General features: G+C 41.4%; 1 protein-coding gene across 1 annotated transcript in view; it reads left to right on the top strand.

Annotated features, from left to right (window-relative positions):
• The window catches only part of THSD4 (thrombospondin type 1 domain containing 4), a 583,467-nt gene that overhangs the window by 30,025 nt on the left and 525,913 nt on the right, over positions 1–27,529 (top strand). The window contains exon 3 of the mRNA XM_074328210.2: positions 7,880–7,949. Within this exon, the coding sequence (XP_074184311.2) occupies positions 7,880–7,949 (70 nt within the window). The remainder of the gene's footprint in view (positions 1–7,879; positions 7,950–27,529) is intronic.

Raw genomic sequence — 27,529 nt, 5'->3', positions numbered from 1 at the left:
CAAAATGTTCCAGGGAAAAGGGCGATGGTTACTTTAAGAGTAAGAGGTCTTTGATAAACGTGGCAGATGAGACACACACACACACACACACACACACACACACACACACACACACACACTAAGAGCTTTTTAATATTTATCAAGGCAACCAAATGCATAAAGATCAATTGGAAAAGCTGGAGGATTTCTCTACCTATAGGGGAAGCGGGTCAAAATTAGAAGTTAGCTGCCAAGAAAATTCCTGAGAGGAAAAAAGCATTTAAGGGGATTCACAATTCTCATATGCAGAGATTTAGTTTAAAAATCCCTCCTCAGTTTTTTGCCAAGCCACAGAGAAACAGAAAGCCAACTTCTTCCTCATTGAAAGAGCAGCCCTGGGCAATAATGTAGCAAGAGTGTCTCGCCCTGCTCAGTCTGTAGTAATACAAAAGAATCACAGTTAAACCCAGTAGCAGAGGCATACATTTTAACTCTTGATGGAACTAGTTAGTGGGCTGTCACTGAGCCTTGGACAAGCTCTGGGCCCCATGCACAATGCAAGGCAAGTCAAATCCTTTTGGGCCAAAGCGTCCATCAAGGCTAGATTAAGGAATATTTGTCACCTGTGCCGAGTTAGAGAGGAAACAGTACTAAGTTATCAGAAGTGTTTATATTTCTTAAAGACTTGCTCCAAATGGTGCATTTTTTTTTTTTTTTTTTTTTTGATATGCACAGTCACATCTTTATGTATTTGATCAGTGACTGAGTGGAAAGAAACACAGTTTCCTCCCTAGGAACACTAACAAGTGATGGTGGCTCCCTCCACGGCTAACCCACAGAATCTCTTCGGAGCCAGTCTGCTTGGTCACGGCTCTTCCTTTAACTCAGAGTGCTTTAGTATAGTTGACGTATTTTATGTTTGGAAGGAGAACAGAGAAGAAAACAAAACTATTGAAAACGCCAAACAATTGGTTAAATTGGCAGGAAATAAACTTGATTCAGTGATTCTTATTTTGAATGGTAGTTTTTGAAGAAATGCAGATGTAATTAGAGAGATTACAAGGTTAGATGGTGGTTTTTATAGATTTTATGGAGAGTTCTGGATCATTTTAAGCATTTTACAGGTTGATGGCCCTAGGTCAAGTGTCTGGTTTTAGTCTTTTGAAACTTAAAGGCTTTTCTTTTCCTTGATATACACTTCAGTAGAGTAATATTACTGTAATGCCTGTCAGCTACTTCACTTAGAAATACAACCAAAAGGGATTGAGGAAATGAGAAAGAGAAAGGTGGCTGGCTGTTCTTGGGGCAACTGAAAAAGCTCCCTAATACCGAAGGAAGACAGAAGTGGGTGAGGAAAATGTGTTTGTGTGTGTAAGAAAGAGAATGAAGGGTACCAGTAGTGATATTTGAGGCATGGTTGATCAGTGAAAACAGAGATTCCCCTTAGGAGTACAGAAGTATGTGATAATTGGGAAGGCTCATGGGGTTAAGCCAGTGACCAGGAAATGGGGTGAAGGAGCATAGGCTGCAAAGGAATAAGAGGAGGGGGATGGGGAGGGGGGAGGAAGAGGTGGGGTGTAAAGGGCTGAGGAGGAGGGGAGGAGAAGAGGACAGGCTTGGATCATCATGAAACTTTAAGGCAGGACAGAGTGTAGCCCACATCGAAACCACAACACTACCCAGTTGATGCTCAGTAAATATTTCTTGCATACTGAATGCATAGATTAATGATTATCTTTTATGTAAAAGAAATAAAGTTGAAATTTTTTCTTTTCTGATCAGGCTCATTCGTTAATTACAAAAATAGGTTAATGCAGAAAAATCATACGAATGATACACACACACCTTTCACCGTTTCCTTTTAACTTAAAACATGCACGTTCACTCACCAATTTTGTTGATGTGCGGCCGAAGACTTGGAACATGAACCCCACACTGTCTTTCTTGCACAAACCGCACCCACAAGCATTATGTAAGGTTTCCATTTGGGCTCCTTTAAAGTGGAGTGAGAATTTAAAGACATTTGCACGGCAATCAGAGTACAGAATAATTCTAGATTTGTATTATGTTTGTCCCCAATCACTTACAGTTGTCTCATCCACACCTAATTGGCCAGCAGTTTTTTTTTTCCTTGGCTATTTGCCTTTATTGAATCTTTCCAAAGCATTGAGCTTCACTTTTGTAGAAACAACAAACAACTAACTAGTCTTTTGTGTGTGTGTGTGCGCTCATTTCATGGGTTGGCTTATTCTTTGAACATTTTATGTAATTACAAAGCAGCTGGCGTAAACAGGTTTGGGAACATGGTTGACTATGAACAGGAGTCATCTGATGGGAGCAGAAGAGAACAAGTGTATCAGCGAAGAACCTGCTGGAATGTTATGTGGGAAGCCCGGTAGGAGCCATCTGAATGGTAGGCATAGAGGCTAGGAGGAAATAAAATGCTTTTGGAGGACTGCCCTGGAAAACCCCTTCCTATAAAATGATGGCAGGCATTCAGGCAGTATTGGTTTTTCTTTATGCTTGGCACAGCCTTGCACCTGGAGCCTGTCCTCACCACTCAGTATTTGATTGTGGGATTTGCTAGAACATTCTGTACCAAAGGATTCAATGGAGTCAAGGTGTGATATCATTGGGCTGCCAGCTACCCATTCCTTAGTTACCCAAATAGATTTATAGACCTCAGGTTAACAATGACACCCCCAGGGATCAGAACCAATAACTCCAGCTTGTAGAAATCCTTCTTTTCCCAGTTATACTTTTATGACAGAATGCTGGGGTGCACTTAGAAAACACTTTATTGATGAAAAGTCTTGCATCACCTTGCATTTCTTTAGTGACTGATACTTCCGCCCTCTCTCCTTTTTTTCTTCCCTCTCTTCAGTCCATCCTTCTATTTTTTGACTCACTTGACATTTATGAGCCCTGAGTTTGGACTGAGTCTGTGCTGATTGTTCTGCTAGTTGCAAGGATGGATGAGAAACCAATTCCTCAAGAAACCTCCCATTAAGCAGGGGAATTTACCAAAAGGTGTTGTGTCTTAAAAAGCTGTGTGGTGACAGAACACCTCACTTTCCCAGAGGCTCTGGTCCATAAAACACAAATGGCTACAAGAGTGGAGAACCTGGAAGTAAGCAGTAAAAATCACCAATATGCAATTAGAATAGGTGTCCTGAAGTTCATGCTCTAAAATGGAAACATTTACTCCACGAAAGCCAGGCAGGCCTTTCCCCAGAGCCTGTTTGGTTTCGGTTTGGTTGCAGCTTGGCTGTCTAAAGGTTTCCAAGGCCAAGGCCTACCGGAAGGGAACCGCTTAAGAGGACACAGTCTCCTCACCCGCAGTACAGGAGGCCAGGCCTTACAGCAGGGTGGAGACAGCAAAGGGCCATGGCAGTGGGGAAGCCCCAACTCTGGGCTGTCCCCCTGCTCTGCCCCTAGGCCATCCGTCACCTTATGCTCAGCCATCTAAGAAAGGTTACTGAAGCTCAGCATACTCTGTATGAGAAAGCAGAGGAAATAAATAGGATGCATTTTTTTTTTTTTTTGAAGTTTGGGATTTAAATGGTTAGCTTCAATTATTTTAAAACTTAGAATGTTCTCTAGTGAGGCTGGATAAACGAGATTTTATTGCACCCACTTATTTTCTGATTATTTTTGCAAGCAATGACAGAAAGTAAAACAGATGTGTGAAGCCACAGGCTCCTAAGACTGGGGAAGAAAATTGATGTGATAAAATGCAAATGCTTGTTTTAAAGGTGAGCTATTTCCTACTGAGGCCCCAGAGCACAGTGGTTAAGGGTCCAGGCCAAGGGTCTGACTGCTAGCATCAAAATCAGGCTTTTCCTCTTCGTAGGTGTGTGTGCCCTTCCGTAAGTGCCTCAATTTCCTCACCTGTAAAATGGGTATAGTAAAATTGTCTGATAGGATGGTTGTGGAGATTAAATGAAATACTTGTGAGCAGTGACAGCAGCGGGAACCATCAAATCTTCCGTGGCTAACGTCGTTTGTAACCCAGCTCCTTCTCTTGCTTTCTTTACTCTTAACTGATGTCCAAGGAAGACAGAGGGTTGAGCTGAACACAGTAAAATGCATGCTTAGCAATCACTTTTGATCTCCAGAGTGAAGTAGGTAGGGATTTCTCTTCAATGCTGAGGCTTTGGCTCTCTTTTGCTAAGGTTGGTATAATTTCATTAGTAGTGATCCGGCTGCTCCCAAAATATCTCTTGGGTTGTATTAACTGAAGAAGAAGTTGAGATTTTTTTACTGTTTTCCTTGTTTTGTTACTTGATATGCTCAACTGGTATAGAGTTCATTGAGGTAATCCGAGGTACACAGTGGTGGTGCTATGACCCACTCTCACTGGTGTTGAGGGTGGGTGGGGTAGGTGGGGAGGGGTGGGTCAAAGCAAATACAGAAGCCCAGTGCCCCCGGTCCATGATGTAGATCTTGTACCGAATTTCAATGAACATTATGTTCTACATGAGGAAATGAAATGATGGAGTGTTTAAAATCTAGAACAGCGCTGGGGAACTGGCATAGCTTTTTTTTCCTTTTTCTGATTGGTGTGAAACGTTGGGTTATTTCTTCTGCAAGGTGAATTGGAAAGTCTTGGTAGGAATGTGACTTCCCCCGCCGCTTGGAGGGGAGTGTGTGATTTGTTTGCCAAGGGCCCTGGTAGCCTTCAATCTGTCAAAACGTTGCAAGCTGGGAGCAGTTTGCCAAAGCAAACTATCAAAGTGAAATAACACATGAGTTGCACACACACAGACACACACATGCTCTCGCATTCCCCAAACATTAATTTTGAATTGGGTCAGGCGGAACAAGGATTGAGGCTAGATTGTCGGTGTTTTGAAGAGGTATGGGCACAGCTACAGACTACCAATTAGATAGGTATGTGTGAGCAGGGTGGGGTATCCCCAAAACAGAGTCTACTGAGCAGGGGTGGGAACCTTTCAGCCCTTGGCAGAGTTTCTTCTGGCCGCTGGGGTTATATATTGCTTTGGCTCCTGTTATTGCAGCCAAAGAATAATTTCCCCTCTGGGGGAATTTATTCTATTCCATTCAGAGCCGAGCCCATTTAATAACTAAGATTTTATTCCAGAATGAATTTACTGGGTACCCCTATGCATTTGGGCCTCACTAGGGCCCAACGCAATGAAGAAAAGAAGCATTTGAATATCTAAATGCAACTGGTGTTGCATTTTCTGCAGCATGGGGCACCTACAAACATTTTGATGCCATATGTCATGTCAGTCCTGTGAGAATGGATTTGGGGGCATCACATAGAAATTCAAAAGCAGGACTGATTTTTAAAAATCTCTCATAAAAGTACTTTTAAAAGCTCTCACCATTACTTTGGACATTTTTGGATATGTTAATTCATACTGTTTCTCCTTATGTCGACATTTCAAAGGTTGTCAAGGTGATACAGCATCATTCATTAACTCAATGAATTTAAGCTCTTACTACAGAGAGTGCCCAAAAAATGTATACACATTTTAAGAAAGAAAAAACTGTATTAAAATTGTAATACTCAATATATACCAATAAGAAAAGATGAGTACATAAGAAAAGTCTTGTGTATATATGTTTTTGGCATCCCCGGTATATAGCAGACACTCTGCTAGATGCTGAGGGATAAAACTAACTAAACAAACTCCCTGATCTCACAGAACTTATATTCTAGTGGGCATAGGGTGACATTTAAGTGAATAAAGACATAGTCTGTGAGACAGTGAGGACTATGGAGACAAGTAAACAGGAGAGGCTGGGAGAGGGAGTGCTGGTTTTTATAGGGTCAGGGAAGCTTTGTGGAGAAGGGCCAGCTTTGGGCAGACACCTAAAGAAGGTGAGGGAACAAGCTGTGGAAATACCTGGGAGGAGAGCTGACCAGGCAACCTGGAATGCAGTTCCTCTGAGACAGAGGAAAACCTAGAATCTTCCCTCCTCTGCTCTTTCTCTCCCTCTCCTGCCCCCAGTGCCCCTGAAAGTTTTGGAAATGCTACCTGGGAGGAGGGGTAGTGCACACTGCTCCTGGTTGTGTTACAGATATGTGGCTTAGGTGTCTGCCATAACAGGGGCTGAGGTATAACACATGTATGGAGCTGCTGCTTGTTTTTTTAACAAAACCACACTAAGCTGGTTTTCTTTCTTCATGAGTAAACAGTGCCAGAATGTGTTACAGATGGTTCAAATTTGTAGGCGTGGTTCCTAATGTGCTTCCTCACACATTCACGCATTTGAGGTCAGCAGGGCAGGTGATATTATTCCATTCTACAGATGAGCAAACTGAGGCACAGTGGTGCTTTGCTCAAGGTCAGGTAACCAAGGAGTATGGACTCCTGAGTCATGATGAACATAATCTTTGGTTTAGAGGATAAACTGGATCTAGTAAGGACACAACTAGAAAATAGCTATTCTTTTTCTACCATTGTGTTCCCACCCACTCCTTGAGATGCCCCTGCCCTGTGGCTGGAAGACATCTCGGGTGGGGAGCACCTCCTTTTCCAGTCCTGAATAGACGTGCAGCCGTTCTCTTTGGAATGTATGCGTATGGAATACCCTCGGTCCTCTGCTTTGGGGCCTTCACTGTAGCTCTAAGACAATGGACAGAATGCGTTTAACACCTGGTTAGTGTCCCTTCGCCCTGCTATTGTCCCCACACACAGTCTCTAAGCAGTGTGTCCAAGTCCATTCCATGTGGTCTGCTAGGGCCGGGCTCATTTACATACTAAATGGGGTTAGTGTGGAATTTAGAATTCTTAGCGATGGCGGGAGTGTTTTCTAACTCCACAGCCCTAACCCCTCATTCAGCCAGGTTTCCTCATCGCCATCTCCACACGGTGAGTTTTTCTTGGACACGGCACTGTTTCTTATCTTTCAGCTTTGTTGGAGGCCTCAACAATGTTGAGAATCACTGCATTGCTTAACTTCTGCCCTCAGGGTGAAACCCTAGGAAAGGATTCAAAAGACAGCTAAGTAGGACTGGCGGCCTTTCTGCAGGGTGCTGAAAACAATGCAATCAATGATTTCCAATCAAGGGACTTCAGGGGTTTAAATTACTTGACATTACTTGTCGCCTCTGCCTGAGTGTGCCGGGTGTTTTCACCTCTGTCATCCTCAGTGATGCTGACAGAAGATGAGAACATTGAGGAGCAGAGGTGTTAGCTTACCCAGGATCACCCCCATGGGAAGGGTGGAGTTGGGATTCTAGCCTAGATGTGTTTGACTCCAAAGTGTCATGCTCTCCCAGCACACCCTGCTGTCTCAGGGCCAGCTGGCTCCTATTTCCACACCTTCCCTTTATTTGATGACAAGCGCTAATCATGGCTGGTGACAGTGGGGCTTAACACAGCTAATCCAGCCCACGGAGAACATGTGTGGCACCAAAGGGCCAAGGACAGGCAGAGGAAAGGTTCTGAGGAAAGCTGGGGTGTGGGAGAGGAACTTCTCTGGCCAGGATCAAAATGCCCACTCTTAGCCCTCCTTACCAGCTCCACGAGGACCAGGCACTCACCAGCACTTACTCTGGGTCAGACATGCCACGTTTTCTCATGCAGCCCTCCCCGAAGCTCCTAGCCAGCATCCGTGGTTGTCCCCATCTTATGAGGGAGGAGACAAGGCCCAAAGAGGTTAACTGTTCTGACATAGAAGCCTTGCTGGTTCCCGGTAACACTACGTTTGATCCCAGATCTGGCCGATGCCACCACCCAGCCCACAGCACCTTTCTGCCTCCCCGCCCGTGGGCTGGCCCTTTGCCTCTTCACTGGGTCATCCCCCAGGGCCCAGGCTGGACTGTTCTCTCCCTTCCACTGATGAGATGGGGATGCCGCCTTCCGCCGGGTCTGCAGCCTGGGACATGCTCACAGCCCTGCCTGTTGCCATTTTCTCTTCCCAGTGCCCTGGGATTCCTGCTGCTGCTTGGATTCCAGCTCGTCTGCCCACAGCCCTCCACTGAGCACAGAAAGGTAAGCCATGGCCGTTCAGAGGCGTTCCTTCTCTGCACACGGGGCTGGTGTCGCTCCAGTCGCCACCCCAAATTTTGTTCTATTTGAAGGTGAGTCACTGCTGATTCTGAGAAGTACCATGTGTAGAATGTTCACCAGTTCTCCTATCTGTCCTAAGTCCTTGGAGCTTAAAAATGAAGCTGGTGCCCTGAGTCAGTCTCTGATCAGAGAGCAGTGCTGGCTTTGCAGCCCGTGGCCGTGAGAATGGGCCAGTGAAGGGGAGGTCAGTGAGAAGACACTGTACCCAGGAATAGTGGAGCGTCAGCATGGAGCTTTGCCCCCTCCAGGGGTACCTTCTGGGCAAGGGGTGTGGATGATTAGAGAGAGAGTTGTGACTGTGGCTATGCAAGAGGACCCCTGACAAGGAGCCATGGTCGTTGACAGAAAGAAACTGCCCCTGCCAATCAGCAGCCAGGCCAGGAGGGGGCAGGAAAATAAGGACCTGACCCTCTCTTTCCTCCTGTCAATCCCCTGCGGCGACTGCCTTTAGCTGAACCCAACCAAAGACAGAAGACAGAAAGCCCTGGATGTAATCCTTGAAGGTCAACCTCCTGAGCCACAGAGGTGGCTGGAAAACGGTGGACAGAGAGTCTGGAGGGACAAATGGACAGGATCAAGCACACGTCCCTTCAGGCTCTGTGTGTGTCATAGTTAATGAACTATTCCCTGTTTCCTCAATAAGCCTAGTGCTGTCCCGCGACAGAGCAGGCGTGTGATGAGTGTTTCCTTAGAAATAGATGCATGATGTGACTCTGAGAAGGTCCCCCAAATCCCTTCCTGCTGCCTAGGAATGCCTCATGTCCACCTGGAACAAAATGCAGACACTTCTGAGAGGAATAAGAGGTCAGCTGTGTGTATCTAAGTGGGACTGAGTTGGTCGGAACCTTTCCCGAGACAGGGTTTTCATAGGGTAAGTCCAGGACAGAAGGGAGTCAAGAAAAGAGAGTGTGTCCAAGGTTTGGCTAGATATGACCCTTCTTGGGAGAAGTTCTTGATGTTCTTGTCTGATTGGTCTATTTTCCTTTAGGTCTGTGGATTTTGTTTTGGCTTTGTTTTCCTGCGCCTGTATTGTATTGTGCCCCGCACTCAGACGTCAGCCCATGATCTGTCTTGTTCACTGTCGTATTTCCAGCTCCTGGAATATAGCCCGGCATGTTGTAGGTGCTCAGTAACATACTTAATGAATGACTGAATGGATGGAAAACCTGGTCACGATCTAAACATCATTATGTTGGAAGTTTACACCCCCCTTTACTCCTCGGCATCATCTCTACTCATAATTTCAAGAATCAGAGAGGACACCTATTATAGACTGAACGTTTGTGCCCTCCCCAAATTGATATATTGAAACCTAACCCCTAGTGTGATGGTATTTGGAGGTGGGGACTTTGGGCCGTGATCAGGTCATGGGAGTGAATGGAATTAGTGCCCTAATTAGACCCACGAGAGAGCTTGCTGCTCTGCCTGTGAAGGCACAACGAGGGGTCTGCAGCCCGGAAGAAGGCGTGACCACGCTGGCACCCTGATCTCCGACTTCCCACCTCCGAACTGAGAAAGGCATTTGCGTTATTTATAAACCACCCAGTTTGGCACTTGGTTTTAGCAGCCCAAACTGACTAAGACCAAACATGGCAGTGAGCAGCAGGGTTGTTGCTGTAACAAACACCTAAAAATGTGGAGGTGGCTTTAGAAAAAGGGAATGGATAGAGGCTGGGAGAGTTTTGAGGTGCATGCTGGAAAAAGCCTACATGGCTGGGAATGGACTTTTAAAGGGGATTCTGATGAAAGCTGAGAAAGAAAAGAGAAGAGCTGTAGAGCAAGGCTCAGTCTTCTTAGAGCATACCGAAGTAACCCCAAACAGAATGTGGGTGGAAATACAAATGGTAAGGGCCACTCTGATGAGTTCTCAGATGGAAATGAGGAACGTGTTACTGGAAACTGGAGGAAAGGTCATGCTTGTGATAAAGTGGCATAGAGCTTGGCTGAACTGTGTTTGTGTTCTAGTGTTTTGTGGAAGGGAGAACTTGCAAGCGATGAAATTAGGTTTTTAGCTGAAGCAGTTTGTAAGCAAGACATTGAAGGAGTAGCCCGGCTTCTCTTGACTGCTGGTGATACAATGCGAGAAGAGAGAAATGACTTGAAGATAGAATTGTTAATTGGAAAGGAAGCAGAACATAGAACTTAATGATTTGGAAAATTCTCAGCATATTCATATTAAAAAGATGGGAAAGCCTGTTTGGGAACAAACACTAAGGGTGAGGTGGAGAGATCACTTAATAAGATTAGTCAGCCATCTTGACAGAAGCCAAGAGCTATAGTCAAGTCAATGGAAGAATGCAAAGGAGGGGATGCTGGTACCTTCTGGACCTGGCTCACCTCTGATACCACCTCACTTGGTGGTCTCCTCTCGCTGCAGTGTGGCACTGAGTTCCTCAGCTATCCCCAGGTGATGCTCTAGCACCTGGATGTGGTGTGCGCTATGCCCAGCAGAGCCCTGGGGCGTGGCTGCCTCCATCTAGATTTCAAAGGACAAGGTCTTCCAGCAAAGCCGTGGTCCCAGGACCCCAACCCTGGGGAGCCGCAGTGGGTACAGGGCTGCCCAAAGCTGTGGGGGCAGGGCAGCCTGGAAGTCTTGGGGCCCCAACCGCTGCCCAGCAAAGCCGAGGGCGACCACTGCCCCAGTGCATCTGGATGGTAGGGCATTGAGCCAAAGAGGATTATTCTTGGGCCTTAAGCTCTAATGGAACTTGCATGATTGGGTTTTAGACTTACTCGGAGCCTGTCTCTCCTTTCTTCTTCCCCCTTTCTCCCATTTGGATGGGAAATATCTGTCCTATGCCTGTGTCACTATTGTATTTTGGGATCACATAACATGTTTGATTTCATAGGTTCATAGCTGGAGAGCAATTTGCCTCAGGATGAATCATACCTTGAGTTTTACCCATATCTGCTTTAGGTGATGTTTAGAGGAGACTTTGGACTTAGACTTTAAAGTTGCTGCTAGAACCAGTTAAGATTTTGGGGGCTATTGGGATGGAATGAATTTTCAATGCAAGAAGTATGTAAATTTGAGGGAGCCAAAGGCAGAACGCTATAGACTGAATGTGTCCCTCCAAATTCATGCGTCCCTAGCGTGATGGTGTTTGGAGGTGGGGCGTTTGGGAGGGGAATAGGTCATGCGAGGATGAGTGCCCTTATAAAAGAGATCCCAGAGAGCTCTCTTGCCCCCTCTGCTATGTGAGGACGCATCGAGAAGACCAGGAAATGGGCTCTTCCAGGCACCAAATCCGCTAGTTCCTTAATCCCAAACATCCCAGCTTCCAGACCTGGGCAAAATAAATTTACATTGTTCATAAGCCGCCCAGTCTATGATATTTTTGTACTAGCAGCTGGAATGGGCTAGACAATGGTCTATTTTCATTATTAAGGTACTTGTGTATTATTTATTACTGTTTGAAATTATCACAGTTGTTGATCTTAATAGTTCAGTCAATATCTACAGTGATTTTTTTGCTGTTCTTGCTCAGATAGACCATCATAGATGAAACTATTTTATAAATGATCAATTTACTTTGCTATTTCTCTTAATTTTTCAAGTTAGCCTGAAATAAATAAATACACACACACACACACACACACACACACGCACACAGGGAGTCAAAAAAATGTATACACATTTTAAGGAAGGAAAAAACTGTATTAAAATTATAATACTCAGCATATACCAATAACAAGCCATGTTTGACTATTCCAATTATAAGATGTGCTCAAAGTAATTTTAATTTTAATTTTTTAATACAGTTTTTTCCTTTCTTAACATGTATATACATTTTTTGGCATCCTCTGTGTGTGTGTGTGTGTGTGTGTGTGTGTGTGTGTGTGTTCATATATATATGAACCTTCTGAAAGGTTCACAAATAGATATTACCCTCATCTTTCTTAAAGTATTTGTTTTGAGAAATGACAAAAAAAATGGTTTACGTGTTACTTTACAATGTTGAATTTAATAATTGAGCAAAAAGTATTGTATCTTGTTATAGGGTACCGCCTCCTCAAAATGTTACTAAGAACTTTGCAGTAGAGAGATAGAGTAAATTTTTTTCCAAAAGTCAATAATGGTTTTCTTTACTTGGAGAGCATGTATTTCAGGACAGTTCTCAAATATAATTAATTATATGCATTTTGGCTGCCAGGTCATTGTTGGCCTACACCCCAGAGAAGAAAGGATTCAATGCTTTCTTGGGTGTGGATTTCCTCTTGATGTTTCTATCGGAGATTTGTGGAGCTGTGGCTGTCATCTTGCTTGGTTATAGCCTCAAAATCCATGCAAAAATTAAGCATGTTTATTATAGAGAATTTAGAAAACAATGAAAAGCTAGAAGAAGGAAATAAAAACTTACTCCTAGGGCAGGAGAGACAGTACTTACCATAGTAGCATCCATGTATTTCTGCCACATAAAAAATAGGGAGGCACTTATTAAAACAAGGGTCAGAAATTTTTTCTATGAAGGGTCAGTTGTGTATATTGTAGGCTTTCTGGGCTACAAAGCCTCTATCACAACTACTCAACCCTGCTTTTGCAGCACAAAGGCAGTCATAGGCAATACGTAAATGAATGTGCATGAATGTGTTCCAATAAAACTATTTACAAAATAGGTGGTGAGCTGGATTTGACTTGTGATCCCAGTTTGCCAACCACTGCTCTAGAGGCAGGCTAGAGAGGAGTTAACTGCAAGTGTACATGGTTTGGAATGTTTAGAAATTGTCTCCACCTGAGACTTTGAGGAACACAAAGAATTTAAGAAAAAAGTATACTTTTTCATTAAAGCATAAGAGAATTATGATTACTATCAAATTGTTTTCATTACTTAGATAAATCACAATTGAATTCCTGCTGACTCATTGTTTTGCGGTGAAATCCACTCCCAGTCCGTAACTGAAAGCAGCAAAAACAATTAGAAAACCATTTATGGTAAATTCTTAAGGGACAGCTTTACTAACTTGTGCATATTACAATTTAGTATGTATATGAAAATTATCCACTAAAAGACATCTTTTTCTTTCTCATTACAATAGCATGTCCAACTTTAGCATATGGAAACATTTCTACAGTGTAAATTATTCTGAGGAAAAGACATAATTTGTAAATGCTGTCAAATAAACTATGCATTTTTAAATGCTGCTCGGGTGACTGAATACAAGTCTGTGATAAACGTCCCATAACAGTGCAGGAAAGGGGGTCTCTGGTGCAGAATGTACGTAGCTCTTTCCAGATATTTCTATCCAGAAATCCTCCTCTTGCTCCTGCAGCATGGACAGTATCACAAAGGATTTTTCAGCCTCTGCTCTTGGTAATTATTTAATGACATTGGCAAATGATTCTATTTTTAAAATTTGTGTGGCTTCATTTGCAGATAAAGTAAGACCAAGGACAGGAAAAAGCTTGACCAAGGCTTTTATAAAAACCATACATTATATACGCATAGAAAGTATGCAAGTTGTAGAAAGCTGTTAAGTAATGAATCTGTTCTACTGTCGACCGAACACACATTCACAGAGCAAGTCTTAGTGTGTATGGTTAATACACCCTGTACAGAAAAGAATTGGGAAACATCATATTTTACTCCTACAAAAATGGAAAAAAACATACATATACTTTAATCACAACTGCCTGGGTTTTTAAAGTCTATTTATTAAAAGTATGCATGTTTATTATAGAGAATTTAGGAAAAAATGAAAAACTAGAAGAAGGAAATAAAAACTTAACTCCTCGGGCCACCAGCCAAAGAGAAGTGCTCTTCAACCTGTTATTTATGGAAACTTTCAAACAAAAAGAACAGACACTACAGAATGAAGTAAGGGTGAAGTAAAATATTTGTTTTCCTAACTGATTAGCAAGTCACAATGTGAACATCAGGGCCTTTGTAATGGGTTTAACGCCTCCTGTTAGTGCAGGAGGCTGTGCCGCCAATGACTTCACGTTGCCTCTTGACAATGTCATCCAGTTGGATATTGAACAGAAAGCCTATTGAAGGAAGTTTAAGGCTACATAAAATTTCTCATATGATTGCTGCCGTATTCAAGAAGAAGAAAGGAAAAACAGTAGTGTTTTTAGAAGAAAACATATGGAAATACGTTCATGATTTGGAGTAGGCAAGGATTTCTTAAACAGCGCATCAAAAGAACTAGCCATGAAAGAATTGTCCTACGTGAAAAATTGAGGACTTTTGTTTATCAAAATACACCATAATTAAGAGTGTAAAGATAAGCCATGGACAGGGTGAAGATATTCACAATATATTTGAAAAAGATTTATGTTCAGAATATATATAAAGACCCCTACTAATCATTAAGACAAAGTTAAACAATCCAATTTTAAAGTGGGCTAAAGACTTGAACAGACACTTCATGTAAGATGATATTCTAATGGCCAATAAGCATATGAAAAGGTGCCCAGTCAAAGTCATTAGGCCTTAGGAAAATACAAATTAAAATGGGACACAACCAGAATGGTTTAAAATGGAAAACACTGACAGTACCAAGTGCTGATGAGGATGTGGAGCAACTGGAACTTTCGTACATTGCTGATGGGAGTTTAAAATAACAAACCCCTTTGAAACACTGTTTGGCAGCGTATCTTAAAGCTAAACATACGCTTATTCAAAGACTTGTCTATTCTACTCCTAGGCATTTAACTCAAGAGAAACGAGTTTTGGTATTCACCAAAAAATATCATAACAATGTTGATAGCAGTTTCTTTTACAATATCTCAAAATTGGAAATAATCCAAAAGTCTATCAACAAAAGAATGGATAAATAAATTAGTTTATATCCATACAAGATAACACTAAGCAACAACTAACAAATAGACTACTGTTTCCAACCAAGATGGAATAACAGGGATCAAATTTACCCTCCCATCTAGAACAAGAGCAAAATGGCCAAGACTGAGTGACAGGGACTAGATTTTCCCTTACCCTCTCACCTGAAACAACCAAACCAAAACAAAACTGGACACACATATGAAACACTGGTTTTCAAAACCCTGGATATCAGTCAACAAAAGGCAGTGATTCCTCATCGATGGGAATCAAATGAGTTGAACCCTAACATTTCCCCAGCTAACTACCTTGAGAGAATTTTCTACCCTTGGCATCAGAGGAGGAAACGGGAATCCAGGCAGAACCTGTTGGACTCCTTGAGTTAAGGAGATGGATTGGAAAGTCCAGCAAGACCAAGGTGATGAGAGTACAGAACAGAGGACCAGAGAGGAGAGAACTGCACAGAGAAGAGACTGCAGAGATCTGCAGGGCATCCTCCTCAAGGATACAATACAGTAATGATCTGCAAACGTGAGGAACAACCTGAGGCGAGAAAAGAATTGCCCAAAAGGATTAAAGGGGACAGTACTCGTACAGGATCAGGAGCAGTGACTCTTCCCAGCAGCCAGACTTTAAAAACTCATAATTCAGGAGTAATGGACAGAATACTCAGGAACCTCTTGCCTTGGTACTGGGGGAAAAATTGACCCTAAAGTGTGTATTGCTCTGGGCCTAACAGATAATAAAAGTACTACTGGAAAGGATCAAACTGTTGCTAAATAACTTAACTATCCCAGCATAAAGCTCATATAGGAATAGTACCCAAAAAGGTAAAATTGAAGATGTCTGGCATTTAGTCAAAGGTTACCAGACATGCACAGAAATAGAAAAATATTAGCATTATTTTTCATAATTAGGAGAACAATCAACCAATTGAAACAAACTCAGAACCAATACAGATTTTAGAATTTGAAAACAAGGATATTTAAAATTATTAAAACTGAATTCCATATATTAGAAAAGTTGAGGCATGAAAGATATAAAAGACACCCTCATCAAACTTTTTGAGATGAAAATGACAGGGTTTGATTGAAAAATACACTAGACAGGATTAATGGTAGATTAGACAGTGCAGAAGACAGGATAGTGAATTTAGAGATATAACAATAGAAATTGTTATATCTCTCCAGAATGAAAAAAAAAGAATTTAAAAAGGTGAACAGAGTGTCAGTAAGCTCTGAGACAATTTCAAATGGGCTTATATATGTATAATTGAAGAGGTCGGAAGGGGGGTGACAGAAAAAATATTTAAAAAAATAATAGAAAATGTTCCAAATTTGTTGGAATTAAGACCCCAAAAATATCAATGATCTCCAAGCACTGGAAACATGAAGAAAATGGTACCAAGTCACAATCAAATTGCTCAACATTAGTGATAAAGAGAAAAAATTTAAAAGTTCCTAGATAAAGAGGACATATCATATACACAGAAAGATAAGAATGACAGAAGATTCCTTGTTTCCTGTTACTTATGCAAGTAAAGCAACATCTTTAAAGTATTGAAAGAATAAAACTGTCAACCTAGAATTTTATACACACAAAAAAATCTTTCAAAAATAACGGTAAAATAGAGACATTTTCATATATACATACAATTGTATGAAATATACCTGCACCACAGAATTATTAAAGGAGGTTCTTTAGGCAGAAGGAAAATATTAGGTGAATATATGGGTCTATACAAAGGTGAAATGCACCAGAAGTGATAACTACATGGGTAAATATCTAAGGTTTTAAAAATTATTTAAATTTCTTTTAAAGACTGATTCTTTAAATAAACATCATCATCATCACAATAGTAACGTGTTGTGGGGTTTATAACATGTATAAGTAAAATGTAGGACAATAGTATACGTGCTAGAAGAAGATAAATGGAAGGGTAGTATTGTAAGAATCTTATATGTAGAATGGTATATTATTTAAAGGTAAACTGTGATAAGATGTATACTATAAACCCTAAAATAACCATTAAAGTAAGAAAAGAATTTTAGCTCACAAGCCAAAAAAGGAAAAAAATAGTAGAATCATAAAAATACTCAAATAATTCAGAAGAAGACAGAAATAGAGGAAAAGAGATCAAATAATCAATAGGACAAGGAGAAAACAAATTGCGAGATGGTAGACTTAAATATAATTATATCAATAATCACAAGAATACCTCAACTAAAATGCAGCGGTTGACAGATTGGATAAACAACAAGAAACACGTCTGTATGCTTCTATAAGAAACATAAAGACACAAACTGTTTAAAAGTTAAAGGCTAGAAAAAATTTATCATGTGAACACTAATCAGAAGAAAGCTGGAGGGACTTTATTACTATCAGATGAAGTAGATTTCAGAGCAAAGAATATATATTACCAAGGGGCAAGAGGGTCATTTCAGAATGATAAAGGCGTGAATTCAAGAGGACATAACAATCCTAAACATTTCTGTACCTAATAATAGAGCTTCAAATTACTGAAGCAAAATCTGATATAACGGCAAGCAGAAACAGACAAATGTACAATTATAGTCAGATTTCAATACCCCTTTCCTAATATTGATAAGGATAGCGCTTATAGACAGAAAAGTCAGTGGAAACATAGACTTGAGTACGATTATCAACCAACTTGACCTAATGGACATTGTATGTAGAATAGTCCATCAAACAAAATCAGATATGCATTCTTTTCAGGTGCATAAAGAACACTTACCAAGATAGATAATATTGGGGGCCATAAAACAAGTCTCAATATAACAGGGTTCAAGTCACAGGTGGTTCTTTGATCACTATGGGATTAAATTAGAAATCAATAACAGAAAGACATTTGGAAAATTCCCAAATGTTTGGAAGTGGAATAACACATTGCTAAATAATCCAGGGGTCAAAGAAGAAATGAAAGGGAAATTAGAAAATACTTTGACTTGAATTAAATAGAAAACACAAAATATCAGAAATTGTGAGATGTTGCTAAAACAGCGCCTAGTGGGAAATTATATAACTAAATACCTATAAAGACAAAAAGGCCTCAAATCAATGATGTCAGTTTTCACCATAAGCAGCTAAAAACAGAAGAGCAATTAAACTCAAAGTAAGAAGAAAGGAAATAATAAAGATCAAAGCAGAATTCTATAAAATAGAAACAGAAAAACTATAGAGAAAACCATTTAAACCAAAAGATGGTTTTCTGAGAAGATCAAGAAAGTGGATAAATCTTGACCCAGAATGATCAGGATAAAAAAGGAGTGAAGACACAAATAATCATTAGCAGGAGACGGAGTGATGACATCACTACAAATTCTGTAGCTATTACAGGATAATATGGAAATATTATGAGTACCTTTGTTACTATAAATCCAGAATATTTGAAAGATGAAAACCACCAAAGCTTGCTCAGAAGAAATACCTAACTTGAAGATTTCTATATTTTTTAAAGAAATGGAATTTGTAGTTAAAAGCCTTCTTGCAAAGAAAACTCCAGGTCCCGATGGCTTCCACTGGTGAATTCTTGCAAATATGTAAGGAAGAAATAATACTGATTTTACACAAACTCTTCCAGACGAAGAGGAAGCAAACTTTCCAGCTCATTCTATGACACCAGCATTACATATTAAAGCCAAATAAAGATATTAACAGAAAACTATAGGCGATTATCCATTATAAACCTAGGTACAAAAGTTCTATATAAAATTTTATCAAATGAAGTCCAATATTATAGAAAGTGATAATACATCTTGAATAAGTGGGCTTGTGTTCCAGGAATACAAGGTTGGTTTAACATTTAAAAATGAATCAGTGTATTTCATCCTATTAACAAACTAAAGAAGAAAAACCATGTAATTATTTCATTAAATACAGAAGTGTTTTGACAAACTCTGACATCCATTCCTGATAAAACATCTCAACAAAGTAGGAATATAAAGAAACTTGCTTTGATCTGATAAAGGACATATACCTAAAACCTGTAGCTAATCATACTTAATGATAAAAGACTGAATGTTTTCCTCCTAAGACCAGGAAAAACACAAGGATGTCTTTTTTTTCTCATCACTTCACTTCTATTCTACACTGTATTGGAAGTTCTAAACAGTGCATCCAGGCAATGAAAAGAAACAAATTGCATCCAGATTGGAAAGAAAGAGGTAAAATTGTCTTTATTGGAGACAGCAAAATTGTCTGTAGAAAATCTGATGAAATCTAAAAAAGGCTACTTGAATAAGTGAGTTTAGCTATGTTATTGGATATAAGATCAATATGTGAAGAATCATTGTATTTCTATATACTGCCAATGAACAATAGAAAAATTAAATTAAAAAGAATATAATTCATATCATGAAAAATATGAAATACTTAGGGATAAAGCTAACAAAAGAGCTGAAAGACCTATACACTTATAACTACAAAACATCGTTGAGAGAAATTAAATACTTAAATAGATGGAGAAATATACCATATTTATGAGTCAAGAACTCAATACTGTTTCATTTTTGTCCCAAAATTGATCTATAGATTTAACACAATTCCAATAAAAGTTTTAGCAGACTTTTTGCAAAAAACTGACAAAGTGATTTAAAACTCTTTATGAAAATGCAGAGGACCTAGAATAGTCGAAACAAATTTCAAAAAGAAGAACAAAATTGCAAGAGTTATACTACCTAACATGTATGTTAGGTATGATTTTGCTACAGTAATCAAGAGAGCATGCTATTGGCGTAAAGGTAGATGAATGTGAGTAGGTAGTAGAACAGGAAAGTACAGAAATATGCCACAAATATATGGACGACTGATTTTTGACAAAGGTGCAAAGGTAATTCAGTGGAGAAATGATAGTCTTTTCAAAAAATAATGCTGGAACAATTGGATATCCACATGCAAAAGAGTGAATGCAATCCATACCTTGCACGATATACAAAAATTAAATGTTGGTCATAGATCTAAATGTAAAACTTAAATCTTTGAACCTTCTAGAAGAAAACAAAGGAGAAAATCTTTATGACTTTGGACTAGCCAAAGGACTCTTTTTTTTTTTTTTTAAGATATAGCTCCAAAGTCATAATCCATAAAAGAAAAAGTTGACCAATCGAACTATATCAAAACTACTTTCTACTGTTCTAGGACACTTAAGAGAATGAAAAGGCAAGTCACAGGCCGAGAGAAAACATTTACAAAGCGTATATTTGATAAAGGACTTGTGTCCAGGATATACTATAAGGAGCTATCAAAACTCAATAATAAGGAACAAACAGCCTGATATAAAAGTAAGCAAAAGATTTGAAATGACGCTTCACCAAAGAAGATATATGGTTGGCAAATAAGCTCATGGAAAGATGCTCAACATCATTAGTCACTAGGGAAATACAAATTAAAACCACAATGAGATACAACTACGTATCTACTAGCCTGGCTAAACTTAGAAAGACTGGTCATACCAGGTGCTGGTGGACTTGTGGAGAAACTGCTTCCCTCATACACTGCTGGTGGGAATATAAAAGAGTGAACGACTTTGGAAGTTCCTTAAAAAGTTACATGTACACCAATCATATGATCCAGTATTTACCCACAAGAAAAGGAAATATGTATCCATCCATAGACTTGGACATGAATGTTCATAGCAGCTTTATTTGCCATAAACTGGACTCAAGTGTTCACCAACAGGCGAATGGAGAAACCGTGGTTTATCCATACAAAGAAATACTACTCAGCAATGAAAAGAAAGGAACTATTGATACATGCTACAACACGGATGAATCTCAAAATAATTATGTTGAGTGAAAGAATATACACAAAAAAGTGGACATACTGTATTATTCTATTTATATAAACCTCTAAGAAGTGGAAACTAATCTGTAATGAGAGAATGAATATCAGAGTTTGTGGGAGACAAGGGGAAGCTGAGGAAGGGGGTTTACCAAGGCTGCAAGGAAACTTTTGGGGTGATGGGTATGTACATTATCTTGATGCTGGTGATGGTTTTATTGGTGAGTACATATGAGAAAACATCAAATCATACACTTTAAGTATGTACAATTTATTGTATGTCAGTTATAGCCTAATAAAACTATTAAAAATAAACTACTGATATAAGCAACAACTGAATGAATTTCGCATGAATTCATTCACTGAATGAATTTTTCTGATTGACCATTAAGAAGCCAGACACGAAAGGAAGTATGATGTATGATTCCATTTATATTTAGTTCGAGAACAGGCAAAGCTAATTTGTGGCGAAAATAAATTCAGAATATTGGATATCTGTGCGTGGGCGTGGGGGTGGGGAAGGGGGAGATGTATTGATGAGCAAGGGGCATGAGGAAACCTTCCAGGACGTTGGACATATTCTTAACCTTGACCGAACTGGTGGTTATTTCGGTGTTTAAAAGTGTAAAAAGTCATACATTTACAATGAGCGTACTTGATTCACTTTATGTATGTTATACATTAATAAAAAAAAGGGGGAGGAAGAGGAAAAAGACAATGCGTGCATGAAAGGCCAGTATTGAATGCAATGGAAATCTTGGGAGCAGTGAGGGATCGTCCTTTGAGAGTTACCAGGAAACAAAGGTGCTCTTCAAAGAACAAAATAAGGCGCACTCTCATTAGGGAGAGTCCAGTCGCAGAGCCTTTCCAGAACTGGAAGCTGATTCTCAAGCAGGCACTGTGTCTTTTCCAGCTGGTATGTGTCAGGCCTTCTGTTTCTCATGGCATAAATATCACTGAGTGCTTCTGAAAAATTAAGAATATTTCTACTTATGAAAAATGAAGAAATTAAAGTAAAAAGACTGTATTAAGAACTGGGAAGCATTTCAATGTTCATTAATTCATGGTGTGCCAAATCTCTTGGATTCAAATCGAATGGCAGAAAAATCAAATCTGTTTCTATTACCAATGGAGCCGCAAGCTTAACACTTTGTGTTTGGAAAGCCCTTTACAACGTAGAAGAAAGAGGACATCTTCGGGCTTCTGGTTGGAGCTTAATGGGGGGCAGTCCTGGCCTCCTAGCCTCTTCTGGTTTAGGGCCAGGATTCCCCTTCAGATCCCTGCATTTTTTTCTCAGCATGCTTATTACCCATGGGTAGGTGGCACAAAGTGGAACACAGAATCAGCAGCTCTGCCTGGAACCCACTTTTCACGTTGCCTGAAGCGTACGGACTTCCTGGACTGTGCCTGCTCAGCCCTTGGGGAGCTCTTTGCCTTCTCCAGTCTTGGCTGACTTAACTTGAATTGGTGTTTTCATCCTCCCAGCTTGTGGTATCTCCCCCCAGGTCTCTCCCGGGGAGAAGGAGTCTTGGTCCCATCCATCCTGGTGTCAACCACCCATGCCTGATGCCCGGAAGACTGGAAAAAGTCATAGCCGTCCCCCTCCCTCCTCATCATGGTGGCTCTGTCCTCAACTCCTTTCGTTAACCTTTGCCTGCTTTAGAAACCTCCATCTCTAGATTGTGAAAGATGCTGTTATCTTGTAAGAAAGCTCCAAGTCAAGAAGGAAACAAGAAAGACCTAGAAAAACATGGGTTACATGTTCTATTTTGAAGTTTGTGAAGATGCTGAGGGACCATCAGAGGAAGCAGAGCTCGGGACTGCTTGTAAGATGGGGAAACTGAGGCAATCACCCCACATTTTGAATGGTAAAAATGATATCCATTGAGTTTTGAGTGTTCCCTCCCCTATAACACCCTTTGCCGTGATTTCTTTTAAGAACTCTTTTGGTATTTAACTGCTACTAAGTTCAGGGGCAAAACATTTGTTTTTATATATTGTGAATATTTATTTCGTTCTAAATGTTTTTCCTGCTTTACAGAAACATACACATTTCCAGTTTATAAATTCCTTCCTTTGGAAGTTTGAGTTCCATTTGTAACAGTATTTAAAAATAAATACGTTATAAATTTGTTATTGTCTGAACAAACTCTACTCTGACCCATATCTCAAATGTGATCTACTATAAACAAGCCAAGTTACACAGAATAGATTTTTGTGTGTGTATTTTGACGCTAACAAAGTGACTTGAGGACTATAACTGGTTATAAGAAAAATGAGTATTTTTCTACTTTAATTTTTTCTTGAAATTTCCGTTCCCTCCCATACTTATCCACAGAAAACCCAAACCATAAAAAGGTGCTTCTTAAATAACTTCTAAGTTCCCCACCATGTTATGTTTCCAGGCCAGATTACAGTGAAAACAAAGTTTTGACAGACAAAATAACTTATCACGTACACCACAAATCTTGGTCTTTGGAAACAGAAATGAATCATAGTACAGTCTTGTGTAGATGTTTGTGGTCTACCTTTTTCTCCAAATGATGATGTTACCTGATTCTTAATAAGGATTTGGCAAGTGGCGTCTTCACATGACAGCCGGCTTCCTTCCCTACCACAGAGTGCTCAGTCCTTGGTTGTCTTGGAGAAATAGATGAGAGGTCAATGTCTGTTGGTTCCTAATTTTATTCTCTGTGTATTGCTCCTTGTATACTCGATACATGGTTTTGCTTATGGCCACATTCATTGTTTCCCATTCATTCATTCATCAAGCTTTTATCAAGTGCCTATGATCTGAATTTGGACTCTGAAGCCAGACTCCCTAGCTGATAACCTGGTTCTGCTGCTCACTAATTCTGGACCTTGGGCAAGGTCCTGTGCCTCAGTTTTGTCATCTGGAAAATGGGGATAATAATAGTACCTCTCACATATGTTGTTTGAAGGATCGCGTGAGTTCTAGATAAAGAGTTTAGGATGTTGTCTGACCCATTGTAAATACTTGGTGAGTTTTGTTGTCATTGTTTGCTGTTATTGTTATGACAAATGCCAGTCTTACACTGCATGCTGCATACCCAGGCACGCTTCTCAAAGTGCTTCCCTTCTAATGTCATCGGCACAGTCTCTACCCAGGCCGGATTTATCTACTCGTAGACGAGAGTTTCTCAGCCTCAGCACTATTGGTATTTGGGGCCAGATAATTCTTTGGTGTTAGAAGTTTGGCAGCATCGTTCATCTGTTCTTGCTAGATGCCAGTAAGATGCTCCTTCAGTTGTGACAATCGAAAATTTCTCCAGACATTGCCCAGTGTCTGCTAGGGGACAAAATTGCCCCAGTTGAGACCCATCTATTTAGACCATTTCCTCCTCCTGTGAAGGCAGTGCTGTGGCTCCTCTGCTTACTCAGGAGGGCCCTGGTTACGTGTTGTCTTCTCCCTGAGCTTGTTTTTGAATACCCATGTCACGTGTTACATGCGCCTTGTCACCACACATTTGGTGCCATAGGGACATTTCTGCTGTTCCTACTGAGGTCTTCTTAGTAGGAAATACTTCGAGAACACCCCATTTGTGGTTTTCCTTTAGTTCCCTCCTGCGCCTTGCCCAGGGCAGGCATGACACATAGGTGTGTGTGCAGACCCCCAGGAAGACAGCTTATGGTTCAGTCTGGAATGCATCATCGATTCAAACAATGAAGGAGGTTTACCAAGCACTTGCTGTGTGCAGACACCGCACGAGCCTCGGGGTTGTGACAGCACTGCACTGGCCTCTCCCTGGAGGGGCTCAGAGCCTAATGGGGGATAAAGGGCTGCGCTGCAGTTGGAGATGCTGTGTCATTCTGGACACTGAGTTTGGGATCACAGAGGAGCATGGTAATGCTGAGGGCGACAACTAACACTTATCGAGCATTTTCTACATGCTGGACACTGTACTCGCTGTACAGTATCTATTTTTTAACCCTTACAACAACCGTGTGAGGTAGAAGCTACGATTACCCCCATTTTACAGAAAAGGAACTTAAAGCTCAAAGAGCCACCCTCTAAGCTGAGTCTTAAAAGCTAAGTAAGAATTATCCCTGGGGAGATGTTAGAATGAGGGACTAGCAAGTGCAAAGACATGGAGGCAAGAGGAGGAGATGACCTCTGTGGGTCTAGGGAGCCTTGGGAGCTGGGGCAATGCCATTGGCTCTGACCATGGTTAAGTGATTTCAGCCGTGTGACCCGTTTGCTTCCTCACACCCCACTCCAGTGCTCCTTCATCCTCAAGTGATGGGCCCTTAATTATGTAATGCTCTTAGGTGAGTGGGGTAAACTACTCAACCTTGAAGTGGTTGTTGAAGTGGCTTTGAGCTCAGGTTTGGGGGAAGTAACAGCTGGACCTCCCTGGGAAAGTCGCAGGGCTGGCAGGTTCTGCAGGGGTGGTAGGTTCTCAGTCTTCCAAGCTGGACTTCAAGTGGCCCTGGGCAAATCACTTAACCTCAGTGACATTTGCTTTGTCGTCCCTAGGGTGCTCAAGTCTGTATCCCCAGAACCTCTTGTAGAATCTAGTATATTGTAATCTGTTAAATGGGGATAGCAGTTATTACAGGGCATTTCAGGTGATTAATTATATTTCAAATGAAATATACTGCTTGGTAAGAGAAAAGGAATATAAATAACCCCACTTCTCAAGATTCCTTAACTAGTCACCATTGACCTAAGCCCTTATATGTAGAGTTGACAGATGTTGGTTGTACTGGGGAAACCATCTTGGCCTCTGCTCTACGCAATTCCAGTTTGCAAGGGGTGGGTACAAATGAGAGCAAACCAGGGATGGAATGTTTTCTGTACATGGGGCGTGCCTCGTGGAAAGCAGCCCTTTCAGCAGTAGAAGGCAGGTCGAGTGTGCAGCAGGACAGAAAAGCCCAGAGCCCCTGACTGTGCCTTGTCTGATGGCAAGGGCTTTGCAGGGCTGAGTCCTGATATTGAGTGGGGGAAGGGTGATGGTCGCATTGAAATAGCTGCTAATAGGCAGGCCCTGCCTTCCTCCAAACCCTCTCTCCTCCTCTAAAGACTTTCTGGAAAACAGAGCAGAAACAATGAGGCAACCCCAAAGGTTGATGAGAATTGCATTCTCCCGGCACCCTGGTTACCCTGCGCCTTTGTCCATGTGGACTCCGTGAAGGGCTCTGCTGTCAGGTGTCTCTCTTCCCCGTGCAGGGTAATCTGCACTGATTGACTTGTCCATTGTCCTTCCCTGGAGCTAAAAACAAAACAGGAAAGGCTGGGTGGTGGGGAGACAGGGGCACTGGGTGGCCAAAGGCTGCTGCTTTCCAGGCAGTGGACACAGGCTCATTCTCTCTGAGAAACTTACATCCAGAGGCAGCGACTTTGAAAGGACCGTGGCTGTGGAATTAGAGACAGATGCTTAGCTGGCCATGAGTAGATATTAAATTGTATTAAACTATGCAAACCACATTTCTCATGCAAGGCTTGTTTCAACCTTACATCAGCCCTTGGGCTGCATTTGCATTTCTATAGAGAACGAAATAAAAGCAGCATGTCACTTACTCATTTCTATTCATAACTGTGCGCTGGTATTATTCTAGCTCTCGTCTGCCATACACAGCGTGGCCAGATTAATCTTCCTGAACCTCCATCAAGAGCTAGTTTAGTTCCCAGCGCTTCACTTTATCAACTCATGTTTATAAGGTGCAGGTGCTGAGAAGGATATAAGGAGACATAAGAGGAAGCTAAGTTTCAGGTCACCAGACATCTGGCTTCATGTGGGACAAGCCTTGTTTACGCCTGTTAATGCACGTCCTTTCACTTGCGAAAGTGACCCAGTGTAATGACGAATTACACGGTTGTCCCGCTCATGCCTGTCAAGTGCTCATAAGCTAGGAGGGGTTGGAAAACGTGAATGGAACTAACTTCAGAACGAGGTAGAGACAGGAGGCAGAGGGCTGCAGACGGTCAGAGGAGGAAGGGAGCCACCCAGGGCTGAGATTGACAGGGGCAGACTGAGGGACTAGGCTGCAAAGGACGAGGCCGACTCATGAAGGGGGAAGCAGCCCTGGATGACGGTGGGGGAGCAGCCTGAGGACAGGTGTGTGTTCAGGGTTCCCAAGGGGCCACACAGATGGAGGTTTCTTCTGAGGAGAGGAGAGAATGGCCTGGAGAGATGGGAGGGATAGATCTGGAGGGCTTGAAGGGAGGTGGGGAACTCACGCTTTACTCTGGAGGCTGGTGGAAGCCATAGGTACTGGCGCGAAAAACCCAGTGTGAGTGGGGAGATTGAACTGGTCCTGGTCTAGGACTGGTGACCTGAATACAGGTTGCAGGTACTGTGAACTGTGGTGACTGCCTCTAGACCTTGCTCTCCAGCATCCTGCCATTCTGCCTGCCTGTCTCCCATGGCTCACACCATGAAGCAGGTAAATTAACATTTCCGCACAGGACGGTGAGGCCCGTGGATGTCTTGGTGTCTTTGGTTTCCTCTCAGCAGAAGTCTGCAGCCAAGAGTTGACAGGAGCTTGCTGCTTTAAGATCAGTAAAATAATTATTTTGGCATGATTTTTTCACAGGAAAGTACCGAAGTGCATGAGGACAGGTATGATCCTTCAGGGGGCCGTCAGAGAATGACTCGCCGCGGGGTGTTTATCTGTGTTTCATGTGGGTAATCTTCTCATTGTAATTTTGTTTGACTGTCATCAGACCTCAGGCTCCACGTGGGCAGCGAAGCTGTTCATTTTGTCTTCTGTCTGCACTCTCTTTTCTGTATTCCTTTTTTCCTTTTCTCAACTAATATCGTTTTTGAGTGCCCAAGACATGGCCAGATCCTAAGCTAGATGCTGTCTTGCAATGTCCCAAGGACAAGCCAATCCTATGCAATCAGAGCATGCCCATTTTACAGATGAAGAAAATAAGCTCCGAAGAGGTTAAGAGAA

This window comes from Rhinolophus sinicus, chromosome 3 (genome assembly GCF_057876585.1).
Source record: "Rhinolophus sinicus isolate RSI-liver-muscle chromosome 3, RSI-T2T, whole genome shotgun sequence".
In the NCBI taxonomy this organism is placed as follows: Eukaryota; Metazoa; Chordata; class Mammalia; order Chiroptera; family Rhinolophidae; genus Rhinolophus; species Rhinolophus sinicus.
This window is presented reverse-complemented; position numbering and strand designations above follow the sequence as displayed.